Here is a 13,336-nt window from a genome sequence, read left to right on the forward strand (position 1 = left end):
TGAAATAGAAGAGGCTGATCCAAAGCGAACGTGGTTTTTACCGATCGGCATCGTTATCAATCCTCGTAAGCCCGATAAAGTGCGGATAATCTGGGATGCAGCAGCGGAAGTAAATGGAATCTCCTTCAACTCTATGCTGCTGAAGGGCCCAGATCTTCTGACAGCTATAAATGCCGTTCTATGTCGCTTCCGACAGCGCCGTGTGGCCGTCGCCGGAGATATTACGGAAATGTTTATGCAGCTCAGCATGCGTCGGGATGACCGTTTCGCTCAGATGTTTCTCTTTCGTAAGGATAGGTCTATGCCTCCAGAGGTCTACATCATGGACGTGGCGATTTTCGGTTCCACTTGTTCACCATGCGCCGCACAGTATGTGAAAAATAAAAATGCAGAAGAATGGAGTAAGCAGTTTCCCGACGCAGCAGTAGCTATCGTCGAAAATCACTACGTGGACGATTATCTGGATAGTCGTGATACGGAGGAAGAAATAATCCAGTTAGCCACCGAGGTGAAAACCGTGCACGCTAAAGCAAAGTTCGAAATTCGAAACTGGATGTCGAATTCCAAGGAAGTGCTTAAAAGGATTGGAGCAGAAAGTTTGGAATCGCAGAAAGATTTATCGGTGGACAAACAAAACAAAACAGAGCGTGTCTTAGGTATGACGTGGAGACCCGACGAGGACATATTCATGTTTTCATTCGTGTTACCGGCTGAACTACAGCGTTTATTGTTGGGAGAAGCTCCACCCACGAAGAGGACCATACTGCGCCTGGTCATGTCCCTATTTGATCCACTCGGTCTGATTTCCCATCTGTTAATACACGGTAAAATCATAATCCAAGAACTCTGGCGATCTGGTGCGGATTGGGATGACGAGGTACCAGAAACCATTCTGAAACTCTGGGAAAAATGGATTGACAAGCAACAGCATTTAAATGAACTTCGAATCCCTCGCTGTTATTTTCCTGGATATGACCCAGCCAGCTACAAGTCATTGGAAATACATGTGTTTGTCGATGCTAGTTTGGCTGCGTTTGCGTGTGCCGGATATTTTCGAATAGTGGATCGTGGTCAAGTCCGCTGTATTCTGGTGGCTTCAAAGGCTAAGGTTGCTCCTGTGAAACCATTATCAGTACCCCGTCTTGAACTTCGAGCCGCAGTAATGGGAGTACGCTTACTAAAGTCCATTGAAGAAAATCATACGCTTCGTGCAACTCGTCGATTCATATGGAGCGATTCCAGTACCGTTCTGTCATGGATTCGCTCGGATACTAGGAAATATCGTCAGTATGTTGCTGTTAGAGTTGGAGAAATATTAGAAGAAACCAGCGTAGGAGAATGGAAATTTGTTCCAGGAAAACAGAATGTAGCAGATGAAGCCACAAAATGGAATAAAGGCCCAGAGTTAAAGTCGACTTCTCAATGGTTCGTGGCACCAACATTTCTCTACCAATCGGAGGAGTTCTGGCCCACGGAAGAGTCGCAAGATCCTATCGAGATTGCAGAAGAACTTCGACCAGTTCACGTTCATCGGGAAGTAATACGGTCAGGGACAATTGATTGTACCAGATTTTCCAAGTGGGAGCGACTGTTGCGTTCAGTGGCCTACGTGTATCATTTTATCGATATGTGTAGAAGGGATAGGAATAACCAAGCATTTCCTGACAAAGCCTTGTTGGTGAGCGAAGATTTTGAACGTGCGGAGCGAATGCTTTGGCGAGATGCTCAAGCTGAGGAATACGCGGATGAAATTGTTGTACTGGAGAAACTGCAGCATGCAACCGATTGCACTGTAATTAAATTGGACCCGAACAGTCCCTTAAGAAAGCTTTCACCCTTTTTGGACAATAATAAAATTGTTCGAATGGCAGGAAGAATTGAAAATTCACCGTACGCGACGTATGATGCGAAATATCCGATCATTCTTCCAAAGAATCACACCATTACGAAGTTGATCATCGACTGGAATCATCGGAAGTATGGCCATCAAAACTCAGAAACAGTTGTGAATGAAATGCGGCAAAAATTTCACATTTCTGGACTTCGCTTAGCGGTTAAGAACGTCGTGAAACAATGCAAATGGTGTGCAATACAAAAGGCTAAGCCACTAGTACCACGAATGGCAGCTCTCCCTGAGGAACGTGTAACTCCAAATGTGCGACCGTTTACCCACGTTGGGATTGACTACTTTGGTCCATTTATGATTAAAATAGGCCGTAAGCAGATCAAACGTTGGGTGGCATTGTTTACGTGCCTAACGATCAGAGCAATACATCTAGAGGCTGTAAGTTCTATGACAACGGAATCCTGCAAGCTGGCCATAAGAAGATTTGTCACACGACGAGGTGCGCCTCTACAGATCTTCACGGATAACGGGACCAACTTTGTAGGTGCTAGTCGAGAGCTTGCAGATCAGATCAGAGGGATTAATAATGGGCTCGCGACAACTTTTACAAATGCCGATACGCAGTGGAAATTCATTCCACCAGCCTCTCCGCACATGGGCGGAGCGTGGGAGAGAATGGTGAGATCTGTTAAGTCAGCAATGAGATCATTAAATCAGTCGCGAACGCCTTCTGAAGAAGTTTTCCAGACAATTCTTTGTGAAGCTGAGTCGATGGTGAATTCGCGACCGTTGACATATATGCCATTGGAACCGCCGCAGTATGAAGCTCTTACGCCTAATCATTTTATTCTACTCAGTTCTAGCGGAGTGAAACAACCTGAACAGCCACCAACAGTAATGCAAGATAGTCTACGAAAGGGATGGAAGCAATGCCAATACATGTTAGACCGGCTTTGGGTAAGGTGGGTGCGTGAATATTTGCCGACAATAACGCGTAGAACAAAATGGTTCGCTGAGGTGCGATCGGTGCAAGAAGGTGATGTTGTATTGATACTGGACGAAGGAGTACGAAACCGATGGATGCGAGGAAGAATACAGAAGGTGATACCTGGAAAGGATGGGCGCATCAGGCAAGCAGAGGTTAAAACTGCTCTAGGAGTTATGCGCAGGCCGGTAGCTAAGATAGCGGTTCTAGACGTTGCTGATACTGGTAAAGCTGCGAACCCGGAGCAGCTTTACGGGCCCGGGAATGTTACGGCAGGCGTTACGACCAATACGCTAGCGTCGTATGTTACCGAAGGGCACGCTGGTAAAATGAGAACTGGGACCGGGATCAGCACACAGTCATAATGACAAGATCATTTGCATTCAGTCCGTTAATAGATTGTCATCTCTGGATAAGTGCTAATTAATTTTCTTATAATTTCAACATTATTAAAATAGAGTAACGAATTTCGTGAGTAGCTTAGGGTATTTTGTATCTATTATTACTTATTTTGTTATTCGGACCAGGTTCCAACATTATTAATACGCGGCTGCACGGAGTAGGCAGACCTAGCAAGTGAGGTTAGGAGCACCGTAGGACAAATAAAGTCACTAAAATTGTAAGCCCTTTTTGATAACACGTGTTCCGCATTAAAACTAAAAGACATAAATTTACAGCCTTAAAGCTCGTTATGGAATAAACCATTTAGCTGACAGAACGGTGACTTTTCCTATTTGCCGGTGGCAACAGGAGGCAAGATTTTTTTCTATGATGAATTAGGACCTCTCCCCACTTTAGGAGGGGGGCGCTCCTATACAAATGATATACAAATTTCCTCATAACTCGAGAACTAATCAAGCAAATAGAACCAAATTTGGCATGTGGAGGTTTTTTAAAGGCAGAAATATTTTCTATGGTGAATTAGGACCTCTCTCCATTTTAAGAGGGAGGGTTTCGACACAAACGAAATACAAATTTCCACATAATTCGAGAACTAATCAAGCAAATGGAACCATATTTGGCATGTGGATGTTTTTGCAGGCAACCATTTTTTCCATGATGAATTAGGACTTCTTACCTTTTTAGGAGGAGGGGGCTTCCATACAAACGAAATACAAATTTCCGCATAACTCTAGAACTAATCAAGCAAATGTACCCAAATTTAGCATGTGGGTGTTTTTGTAGGCAAGAATATTTTCTATGGTGAATTAGGACCCCTCCCCAGTTTAGGAGGGGGGGGGGCTCCTATACAAATGAAAAAACAAATTTCCTCATAACTCGAGAACTAAACAAGCAAATGGAACCAAATTTGACATGTAAGTGGTTTTGGAGGCAAGTTTTTTACTATGGTGAATTGAGACCCCTCTCCTCTTTAGAAAGTGAGTTATGACCCATCTCCCCTTTAAGAGGGTGGGCTTCCATACAAATGAAATGCAAATTTCCTCTTATCTCGAGAACTAATCAAGAAAATGGAACCAAATTTGACATATGGGAGTTTTAGATGACAAAAATTTTTTCTATGGTGAACTACGACCTCTTCCCCTTTGAAGAGGGGGGGGCTCCCATACAAATGAAATACTAATTTCCTTATAATTTGAGTACTAATCAAGCTAATGGAACCAAATTTGGCATGTGGGAGTTTTAGATGGCAGAATTTTTTTCTCTGGTGTATTACGACCCCTTCCCCTTTTAAGAGGGGGAGCTCCCATACAAATGAAATACAGATTTCCTTATAATTTGAGTACTAATCAAGCCAATGGAACCAAATTTAGCATGTAGGAGATTTTTGAGATTTTTGCGAAACTCAAAAACTAATCGAACTCGAGAAATTCGAGTCTCTTCCATAAAACATTAATCAATAACAAGACCACAAAAACTATCTATATGTAGTAACACTAGATCATTCAGGACGAGACGGCCGCGAGTGTTGCCGGCGACCCGCCGTCGGAAGCGCCGCCCACTGTGGGGAGGCAACTTCCCGCAGAAATCACTACTGTCTAGGTTTATTTATTTTCCTAGGTCTACCTGGGTTTTCTGGAACGAGCGACAGCGAGTAAGGAGAGGATCGCGAAATGGTACTTTCCACAAAAAAGTTTTCCGTGAAATGGTCCATTCCGCTTAAGGTTTTTCGCAAAATGATATTCGGCGAAATGTTGTACAATCATGGCGAATATTACTATCCGATTTCTGGCTATGCAATGAAGGGAGCATAACATAAACAGGAAATCAGCGTATCTGGTATTTTATACTGCACGTTGTTGTATATTAGCTTTTTGACTGCACAGGGGTTGTAAATTGGCATCCAAAATTGTATTCAAATTCTTCGTGTCGGTAATGAGCTGTAAATTAGCATTGTCAGCACTATAAGAAGGTTATCAGTAAAGTAGCTGTATATTTTGCCAAAATAGCATTTAAGTAGCATTTAAGGCGACTTAAATGCTTATTGGCCTATATTTGAATAACATTGGTGAGGCTTATTGGTTACCTGGGATGCTTTCATAGTCACGTAACTGCCAAAATGAATCATCTAAGGTTGAACTCCTCAGAAACCTGCAAAACTCGAGATTGTGACAAAGATCATCCGAGATTCATGATTTATGTACAACACAGGTTAATTTGTGGCAATACGAAGTTTATCGGGTCAGCTAGTATCCAAAATAAATGAGAAGTTGGCTAATATCCGTGACGATTTCAAACTGCATGCGCAGCAACCGATGTGTTCTTATTTCGCATTTTTCCATCACACATTCAAGCCGATCATATGGTGTGGTGGTTTCGTGCGTAAGGCTAGCAATCGCTAAGTTTTTGGGTCGAATCTCGTTATTTTTTTTTTTTTTTTCATTGCCACGACAGCCTACACTGCAGGATTCGCAGCTCCCATTAACGATGCTCTGATGAAGCTGCTTCTACCTTCTAGTTTCAAGCGCTTGAACCTTCGTTGGCAACTTCTTCGGGTGCACGGATTAGATGTTTCATTACCCATTTCGTCGTAACTTATGCTTTCGTACTGTTTGAAATAGTTTAAAACCATTTTGAAGACCCGTCAGCATAAGTCAGCATAAGCCAAATTTTTCCCTGGATTGTTAACACTCCTTGGGTTAATAAATGAACAAATGGCTACTACGTTAAAAACGTGCCCCGGAAGACTTTTGGCCACAGGTATCGCTGTTTCAATTCCACGGCATGATTCCGGCATGTATGACGCGTAATATGCACATTAAACAGGTTGCCATTACTGCGTAAAACCTCTTTGACAGACAAAAGTAATAGAATTACGTTTTTCTCAACTTCATGTTCGTGGCATATTAGCCAATTCTTCATTTATGGGCAGTATTGAAAAACATGTTTATGATAGTAAAATTTATAACATATTACCAGTTGTATATAATATAAATGTTTATTGAAATAAATGAGTACGAAAAGTCCGCGGCGATTGAACCATTGGTGCACTGCAATGGAAACGGAGCAAAATTATGTGCGCGGGGTTTGGTACATGTACATGATGCACTCGAAGTCGTGTTTTGCTGGTTAGTGGGAACAAAACGACGTTTTTAATTGTTTTGTCTGAAAGCGTAATAAAAATACTAAAATGTATATTGCATAATAATAAAAGAAATATTTTGATACATGCGTTTATGTACCAGCCAACGTACTAAGTCCGCGGCGACTGGTGCTTTCACGGTATCTCGGACCGTTCTAAAAACTCGTTTTCGTTGGGCTCTAAAACAAATGTAGTTTATCCTTTATAATATCAATAGTAACGTGTTAGTCCCAAGCTCCTATTTCTTCCTTGTATACATCTAGTTCTTGTAAGTTATTTGTTAAGAAAGCTATGTGCTCCTTGTTTTAAGTTAAAAAATGTATCATTTGGTGTAAATCTGTTGGTACTAAAAGATAGGAGGTTTTGTGCCTACTGGAGAAGGAACGTTATAACTGTTCCACTCCAGCGGGCTTTTCCCTTCTCAAATAAACAATAAACAATGATTAACCATACTCCATCTCCAGACATCAATTCCATTGGAAACCTTTGGGAATATCTCGACAAAAAAGTTTTGAACTATCAAATTTCTAACAGAAACGATCTCTTAGAAAGCACTTGATGAACGAATGGGACAAAATACCAACCGAATACGCGAAAAACCTTATAGACAGCATGCCTAAACGGCTGCAGGTAGTTGCAATGACCAAGGGATACCATATTAAATACTAATCCTTGAAATTAAGCCACATCCGCGAAATCTAAACTGTTAATACGAATCCTGTACGAATATGAATTTGAGCGAATATTTTCTTGCGATAATTTATATTTTTTCTGATACATAAAAATCATTTTTCCAAAACCAGATATCATACCACAATATTGACTTAATAAATAAGATGTCCCCAAAACTTTTATTAAACTTTCAAATGTAGAAAGACGAAATCTGCATGTTAGTCCACAAATTCGAGTTTGTATCACTGTAGCTGCTGGTAGATATTGCTGCCGCTAGTAAACTTTTTATTCAGATAGAAAAATTTTGAAAAAAAATGCAACGAATAAGAAAATCCGTTTATGTGTAGAAAACACCCTTAACCCACTATGCCAAAGTTACTATGCCTGCCTTGTATCGCAATCTCGCTGTAAGATTTTCTAGCAAATGCAAAAATCAATAATTGCTACTGTAACTGCCAATGGCATTTAAATACCAAGCTCACATAAAACCAAATTTTAATCATTGTCTTAATTTGTCACGATTATTTGAAAACTTGGAACGTTCACTGGTCAACTTTGTCCAAAAACTCACCATTCAAATCTTTAGTTAATTGAGACCGGGTCGACATCACTGCTCGTTTGAAATATGCCTATTGTAAAATTATTTCACATTTTCTATAATTTTAAACAAGCAGCAAATTCGGGCACAAATTTTTAGACTAGAAACATAATACAATGCATCTAAACTGCAAATGCAAAATCTGTTTTCAACTTTTTTTGTCTGAAGGCCATTTTGCATATTTATTAATGTCAAAATATCATTGAAAGTCAGACTAAAGGTATACACGCTTAGCCAGGGCTACTCAGTGACTGAGTTGAAACTACTCATTTTTTAATCGTTGTATGGGGCTGTCAAAAAATGAGTAGAATTGCATATTGTCACTGTGTAAAAACTACTCAAAATTGAGTGTTGCCGCAATCAGATTTTTTCGCGAAAATTTGTTGTTGATTTAACGCTTGTTCGCTCTCGTTTGTTTTTTTTTTTAAGTTTTTTAAAGTAGTTACTGGTTTATTTTTGTGAAAAAAAGTGAACGCAAGATGCACGAGTCATCAAACTTTTTAAATACTGCTGGTGGATGTTCGGTGCAAATCGCGAGTTGGAGCGGTTAGAGCTGACTGTTTAATTACTGTTGGAGATGACCTTGACCTGCTTTGGACTGCAGCAAATTCATAGATGTGCTGCTGCTGATGAAACGGACAAGAGAACATATTGTAAGTGCCGGTGAGATTGTTTTGAACTTAATTATTTCACATAACTACGATGTTCTGCGTGCTAAACGCAGAATCGTAAATTGTATAGTTTTAAATTTGACTTTTTATGTTTTACTAATTTAATTTTGCAGAGGTGTGCACCGCTAATCAGCTAACCGCGAATTAGCTAACGAATAGTGTGTTCACTAGGTTTTAAATGGGTTAACGCTTCCAATTAGCTTCCACTAAATAAACTTTAGTTAAATAAGTATAGGATTTTTTTGGAAATAATGCAACTATCTATTTATATCAATTATATTTACTCGCATCGCGACCGCCAATGGTCAATTTTATCATTTTTTCCATCTCATGCTTATTTTTGTTATTATTTTGAAAATATTTAATTTATCGGAGGCTTCCAGAACTTTCTTCTTTCTTTACCAGCCGAGAGCCGCGGTGGCTCTTGCCGCATCAAGAATTCCTCTCCATTGTACTTAATCCTGCGCTACTCGTAGCCAATTAATTGTGCGTCTCGACACACGCAAGTCGGCTTCAGCCTGGTCAATTCACATTTCCGTTACTCATTTGACTTTCGGCAATGAATTTACCCAAGCGATATAAATGTAACAAGTTGCCTAACGGGAAACTGACAAGATCGTTTCATAATCGAGAAGGCCGAACAGAAGAAGAAAGCCGCTGTCGTATCGGCGGAGGGGAATGCTGAAGCAGCGAATTTTTTTGGCTAAATTGGCGATGACGGTTTTGTAGAAATGCGACGAATTGAGGCCGCAAAGGATATCGCGAGGTGTTGCCTATATGCCAGTCGGCCAAACGACACTGCTTAATTTGCCCCAGAACAGTGACGTCAGAGAGGAACCAGATGGAAAGCAATTCAGTTTTTGATTGATTTAAATGTTTTAAGATCTGTTTTGTCAAATTATCTCTTGTTTATTTAAGCGGTTTTCTTATTATCGTATCTATTTTATAATGATTACTAAAAACAGTTTTACTTATTTGGGTGTCTGGCAAACGATTTTCGCTTACAAAGCCAATTAAACCCTGAAGGCTGCGCTTTGATTTTTGAGTGGCTTCTACGATAAAAATTAAATATGCATTTGTTGGTAATCTATACCTATAAAAATGGGTTTCTGTCTGCCCGTATGTTCCTTATAAAATCGGAAACTACTGAACCGATCGGAGTGAAAATTTGCATGTAAAGGTTTTTGGTGCCAGGGAAGGTTCTTATGATGGTTAGAGATCTCTTACCCCACTAAGAGGGGGGGTTGGCTCCCATACAAATCTATACCTATAAAAATGGATTTCTGTCTGTCTGGCCGTATGTTCCTTATAGAATCGAAAACTACTGAATCGATCGACGTGAAAATTTGCATATAGGGTTTTTTGGGGCCGGGGAAGATTCTTATGATGGTTAGAGATCCCTCCCCCCATTAAGAGGGGTATCTGCTCCCAGACAAATGAAACACAAATTTCTGCATAACTCGAGAACTAATCAAGCAAATGGAACAAAATTTGACATGTGGGTGTTTTTGGAGACAAGAATATTTTCTATGGTGAATTGAGACCCCTCCCCTCTTTAGAAGGGGAATTATGACCTCTCTCCCCTTTAAGAGGGGGGGCTTCCATACAAATGAAATACAAATTTGCTCATAACTCGAGAGCTAATCAAGCAAATGGAACCAAATTTGGCATGTGAAGGTTTTTGGAGGCAAGAATTTTTCCTATGGTGAATTGGGACCCCTCCCAACTTGAGGAGGGGTGGGGCTCCTATATAAATGAAATACAAATTTCCTCATAACTCAAGAACTAATCAAGCAAATGGAACCAAATTTGGCATTTGGGGGGTTTTGGAGGCAGGATTTTTTTATGATAGTTTGAGACCCCTTACCCCTGTGGTAGGGAGATAAGGACTCTCATACAAATAAAACAGAAATTTTTGCGTAACTCAACAACTAATCGAACTCGAGTAATTTTAGACTCTTTCAAATTTTTCGGGAATTCTCGGACAAAATTTCAAATAAAACACCTAATATGCTACACGCTATGTCCGAAGGTACTTATTATTTAACCGGCATGCACCACAGATTTCTCTTCACAGGATGTTAGTATTAGTCAAAACAATTAATTCAATGAAGGTCTTAAAATATTTTATCTTAGGTTTTTTGCAAAATTCAATTTTTAAGGTCATTTAGGGGTCACCCCCTCTCTAGTGATCATATTCGTTGTATTCCACCACCTCCGATTTCAACCAAATTTGGGATAATTGCTCATTTCGACCCCACATTCATTTTCTCAAAGTTTTGTACGGATTGATCAATCCCCCTTGCAGTGGCGCTTCTCCATTTTTCTCAGATTTTCGAAAATACTCATTTTTCACTGCATGTCACTGCAAGGGGGATTGTGAATCCTGTGAAGAGAAATCTGAAGTGTATGTAAATTAAATAATAAGTACCTTCGGACATAGCGTGTGCTAGCGTCACCACCACTATAGCACAGAGACTATAGTTTCCCAACTAAATGACTCTTTTGATTTGCACACTGATAACCTTTGGCTCCTCAGGCGCTAGTATATATAAGCGTGACAATAGCGCCAGAAGCTAGTTGTTGTGAGTTTATTGTAGAATTTTATGCCTCTTTAGCGACAAAATCTCTATAGTTTCTCAACTAATTTGACATAAGTTTTATCCTAGTGGGGATCTTTTGCTTGAATGTCTATTCTCTGTGTCTAAACATTGCTTCCTTGCCGACCTGGGCGTTCATATCCCCGATGACGATCTTGATGTCCCATGGTGAGCAGCTCTCGTACGTTGCCTAGAGGTGCGCATAGAGCGCTTCCTTCTCGTCGTCGGGTCTACCTTCGTGTGGACAATACATGTTTATGATCCTCCATTTTGCCCATCACTACGAAGCCCGTTCCCAGCTCGTTGGTCGCTCCGACGCTCCGGTAAAATTGCACGTTGCCGCCACGGACCCTGCATACCTTTTCGCCTTTGCGACAGTCCTGCAGTGCCACGATGCTAAAATTTCGGGGTTCTAACTGATCGAGTAGCACTCTGTCGCCACCGAACGAAATTTAGCGATCTGCAGTTCCAGTTGCAGTTGCAGTACCAAGATTCCATTGCATGTCCTTATTTCGTCGCCTTTGTCTATGCCGAATGTTCTGAGTACAATTTTCTTGACTCTTAGTTTTTTAGATTTAGACACTACTAGACGGTACTAAGGCCTACGCTACCAAGTCTCGTGATGGGGTTGCCATCTTAAAGTGTCGAGACAACACTGTGCCTCCTTCCCTGTTGGTATACGACCTCTGTTTCTACCGGGGTTGGTTACCGGATCTCTGCTGAGGTAGCTCGTATTTCGGCTGGTATCACGTGGACGTAGGGATAGGAGGCTTAGCACAACTATGGGATCTGTTTTGCGCTTTATCCAACCATTTACCATCTTTTACCATTTACTTTATGCGTTCATAAGATTATAAAAACCTATTATACCAAGCTAACAAAACTACTAACCCATTTGAAACCTGACGAACGCACTATGCGCTAGCTAGTTCGCGGTTAGCTGATTAGCAGTGCCCACCTCTGTAATCTTGCATCAATTTCGAATACATCAATTATTGCACACGAATATCAATAATAATTTATATGCATTATTTATTAACCAAGCTTTGCAATGAATGCACTCTCATCATTTCTTTATGTATGTATTGGTTTATTAAGCAACTACTTTACTACTTTTGTTTTTTTATTCTTACACATCTTTAGTAGTTGGTACGTCTTTCTATTTTCAGGGAGCAGAATAAGATGTTGTATCCTTGGCCTATTGCAGCCTGACCTTGGTTAATGCCACAAATTTTGCCCCGGAATTGTTTGGAATTGATCATTGGCGGAATTTGCGCTCATTTCTAGGGTCAGCAGCAGTCGAACCGATCGCCCTTTTTGTAGATGGAACAAACCATTCCTTCCATCCAGTCCTCTGGTAGCTTCTCCTTCTCACAAATCTTGGAATTTATCCAATCTATAGCCATTGCCAGCGTTTCTCCATGTTTATACGACACTACCGTGGTGGTCCTCATGTTCATGAGCATTATTCATTGGGGTGAAAACGACCCAAGTTTTGAGCTGGCTCTCATTCATCCATTTTCAATCCGAATTTTGTTTTCTTTGCCTCGTTTAAAATATATGACCCAAAACTGGCGCCTAAAGTAAGTTGGGGAATATTTTGTTGATGTTGACTAATGGCGACTTCAGCGTCGATCCCGGAACAAATGATGAAATGAGACTGATGTACAATAGGAACATTTTGGAGTCGTATAATATACGGTTCCCGAGTTTGGGATGATTTTAGGCTACATAAGTTATTTAATTTATTAATGAATCGTAAAACAACTGCTTGTTTCCAGGCATGATGGGGGGAGGGAGTTTAATCATTTCTTACGTAAGATTTTCATGCACGAAAAAATAATGAAATCACATCACATTTTTTAATAGCAACTCATACTCATACTTGTTGCAAAAATTATTAAATTGATAAGTTAAGTTGTGAAGTGACGAAATCCTTCATGCTGCAAGGAAATGCCTATAGCAACCTGCTGAGTATTTTAGCCTGGCCCTCTCAGGGAAAAGGCAGTCAGCCTACATGTTGCAGAGCCATCTGATATCTTCGGTTTACGCTATCATTCCAACATATTTTGTTGCAATTGCTTATCCCATTCCCGCACGGCAGCCGCAAAATCACGTCACGAGAAACATTTTTGTTTACAAGTAGCTTATTCAACTAATGTATAGCATCTGACTACCAGTGCTACCAGTATAGTAAACAAAGACGTAGTCCTACGTCAAAAAGTATTGCCTCCTAAACCCCCCACAGGACAAATTTGTTTCCATTTGCTTGATTAGTCCTCAAGTTAAGAGCACAGACAAACAGACATAACACTCGTTTTCCATTCTTCGTACCGATTAAACCGTCATTTCAAATTTAGGTTAATTGGGAATGTCTCCGTTTTGGTCAAATTGGTGCTTTTTGACGAAAGAAGTGGAATTCC

The 13,336-nt window shown here is 40.4% G+C and overlaps 1 protein-coding gene across 4 annotated transcripts in view; it reads right to left on the minus strand.

The window, feature by feature from the left end:
* LOC128737158 (F-actin-uncapping protein LRRC16A) overlaps positions 1 to 7,763 on the minus strand; it is a 162,101-nt gene extending 154,338 nt beyond the window's left edge. For all 4 annotated transcript variants that reach the window (XM_053831732.1, XM_053831731.1, XM_053831730.1 and 1 more), the window contains exon 1: positions 7,616 to 7,763. In XM_053831732.1, the coding sequence (XP_053687707.1) occupies positions 7,616 to 7,652 (37 nt within the window). In that variant the 5' untranslated portion in view covers positions 7,653 to 7,763. The remainder of the gene's footprint in view (positions 1 to 7,615) is intronic.
* Between the last annotated feature and the right edge of the window lie 5,573 nt (positions 7,764 to 13,336).

The sequence above is a fragment of the Sabethes cyaneus genome, chromosome 2 (assembly GCF_943734655.1).
Source record: "Sabethes cyaneus chromosome 2, idSabCyanKW18_F2, whole genome shotgun sequence".
In the NCBI taxonomy this organism is placed as follows: domain Eukaryota; kingdom Metazoa; phylum Arthropoda; class Insecta; order Diptera; family Culicidae; genus Sabethes; species Sabethes cyaneus.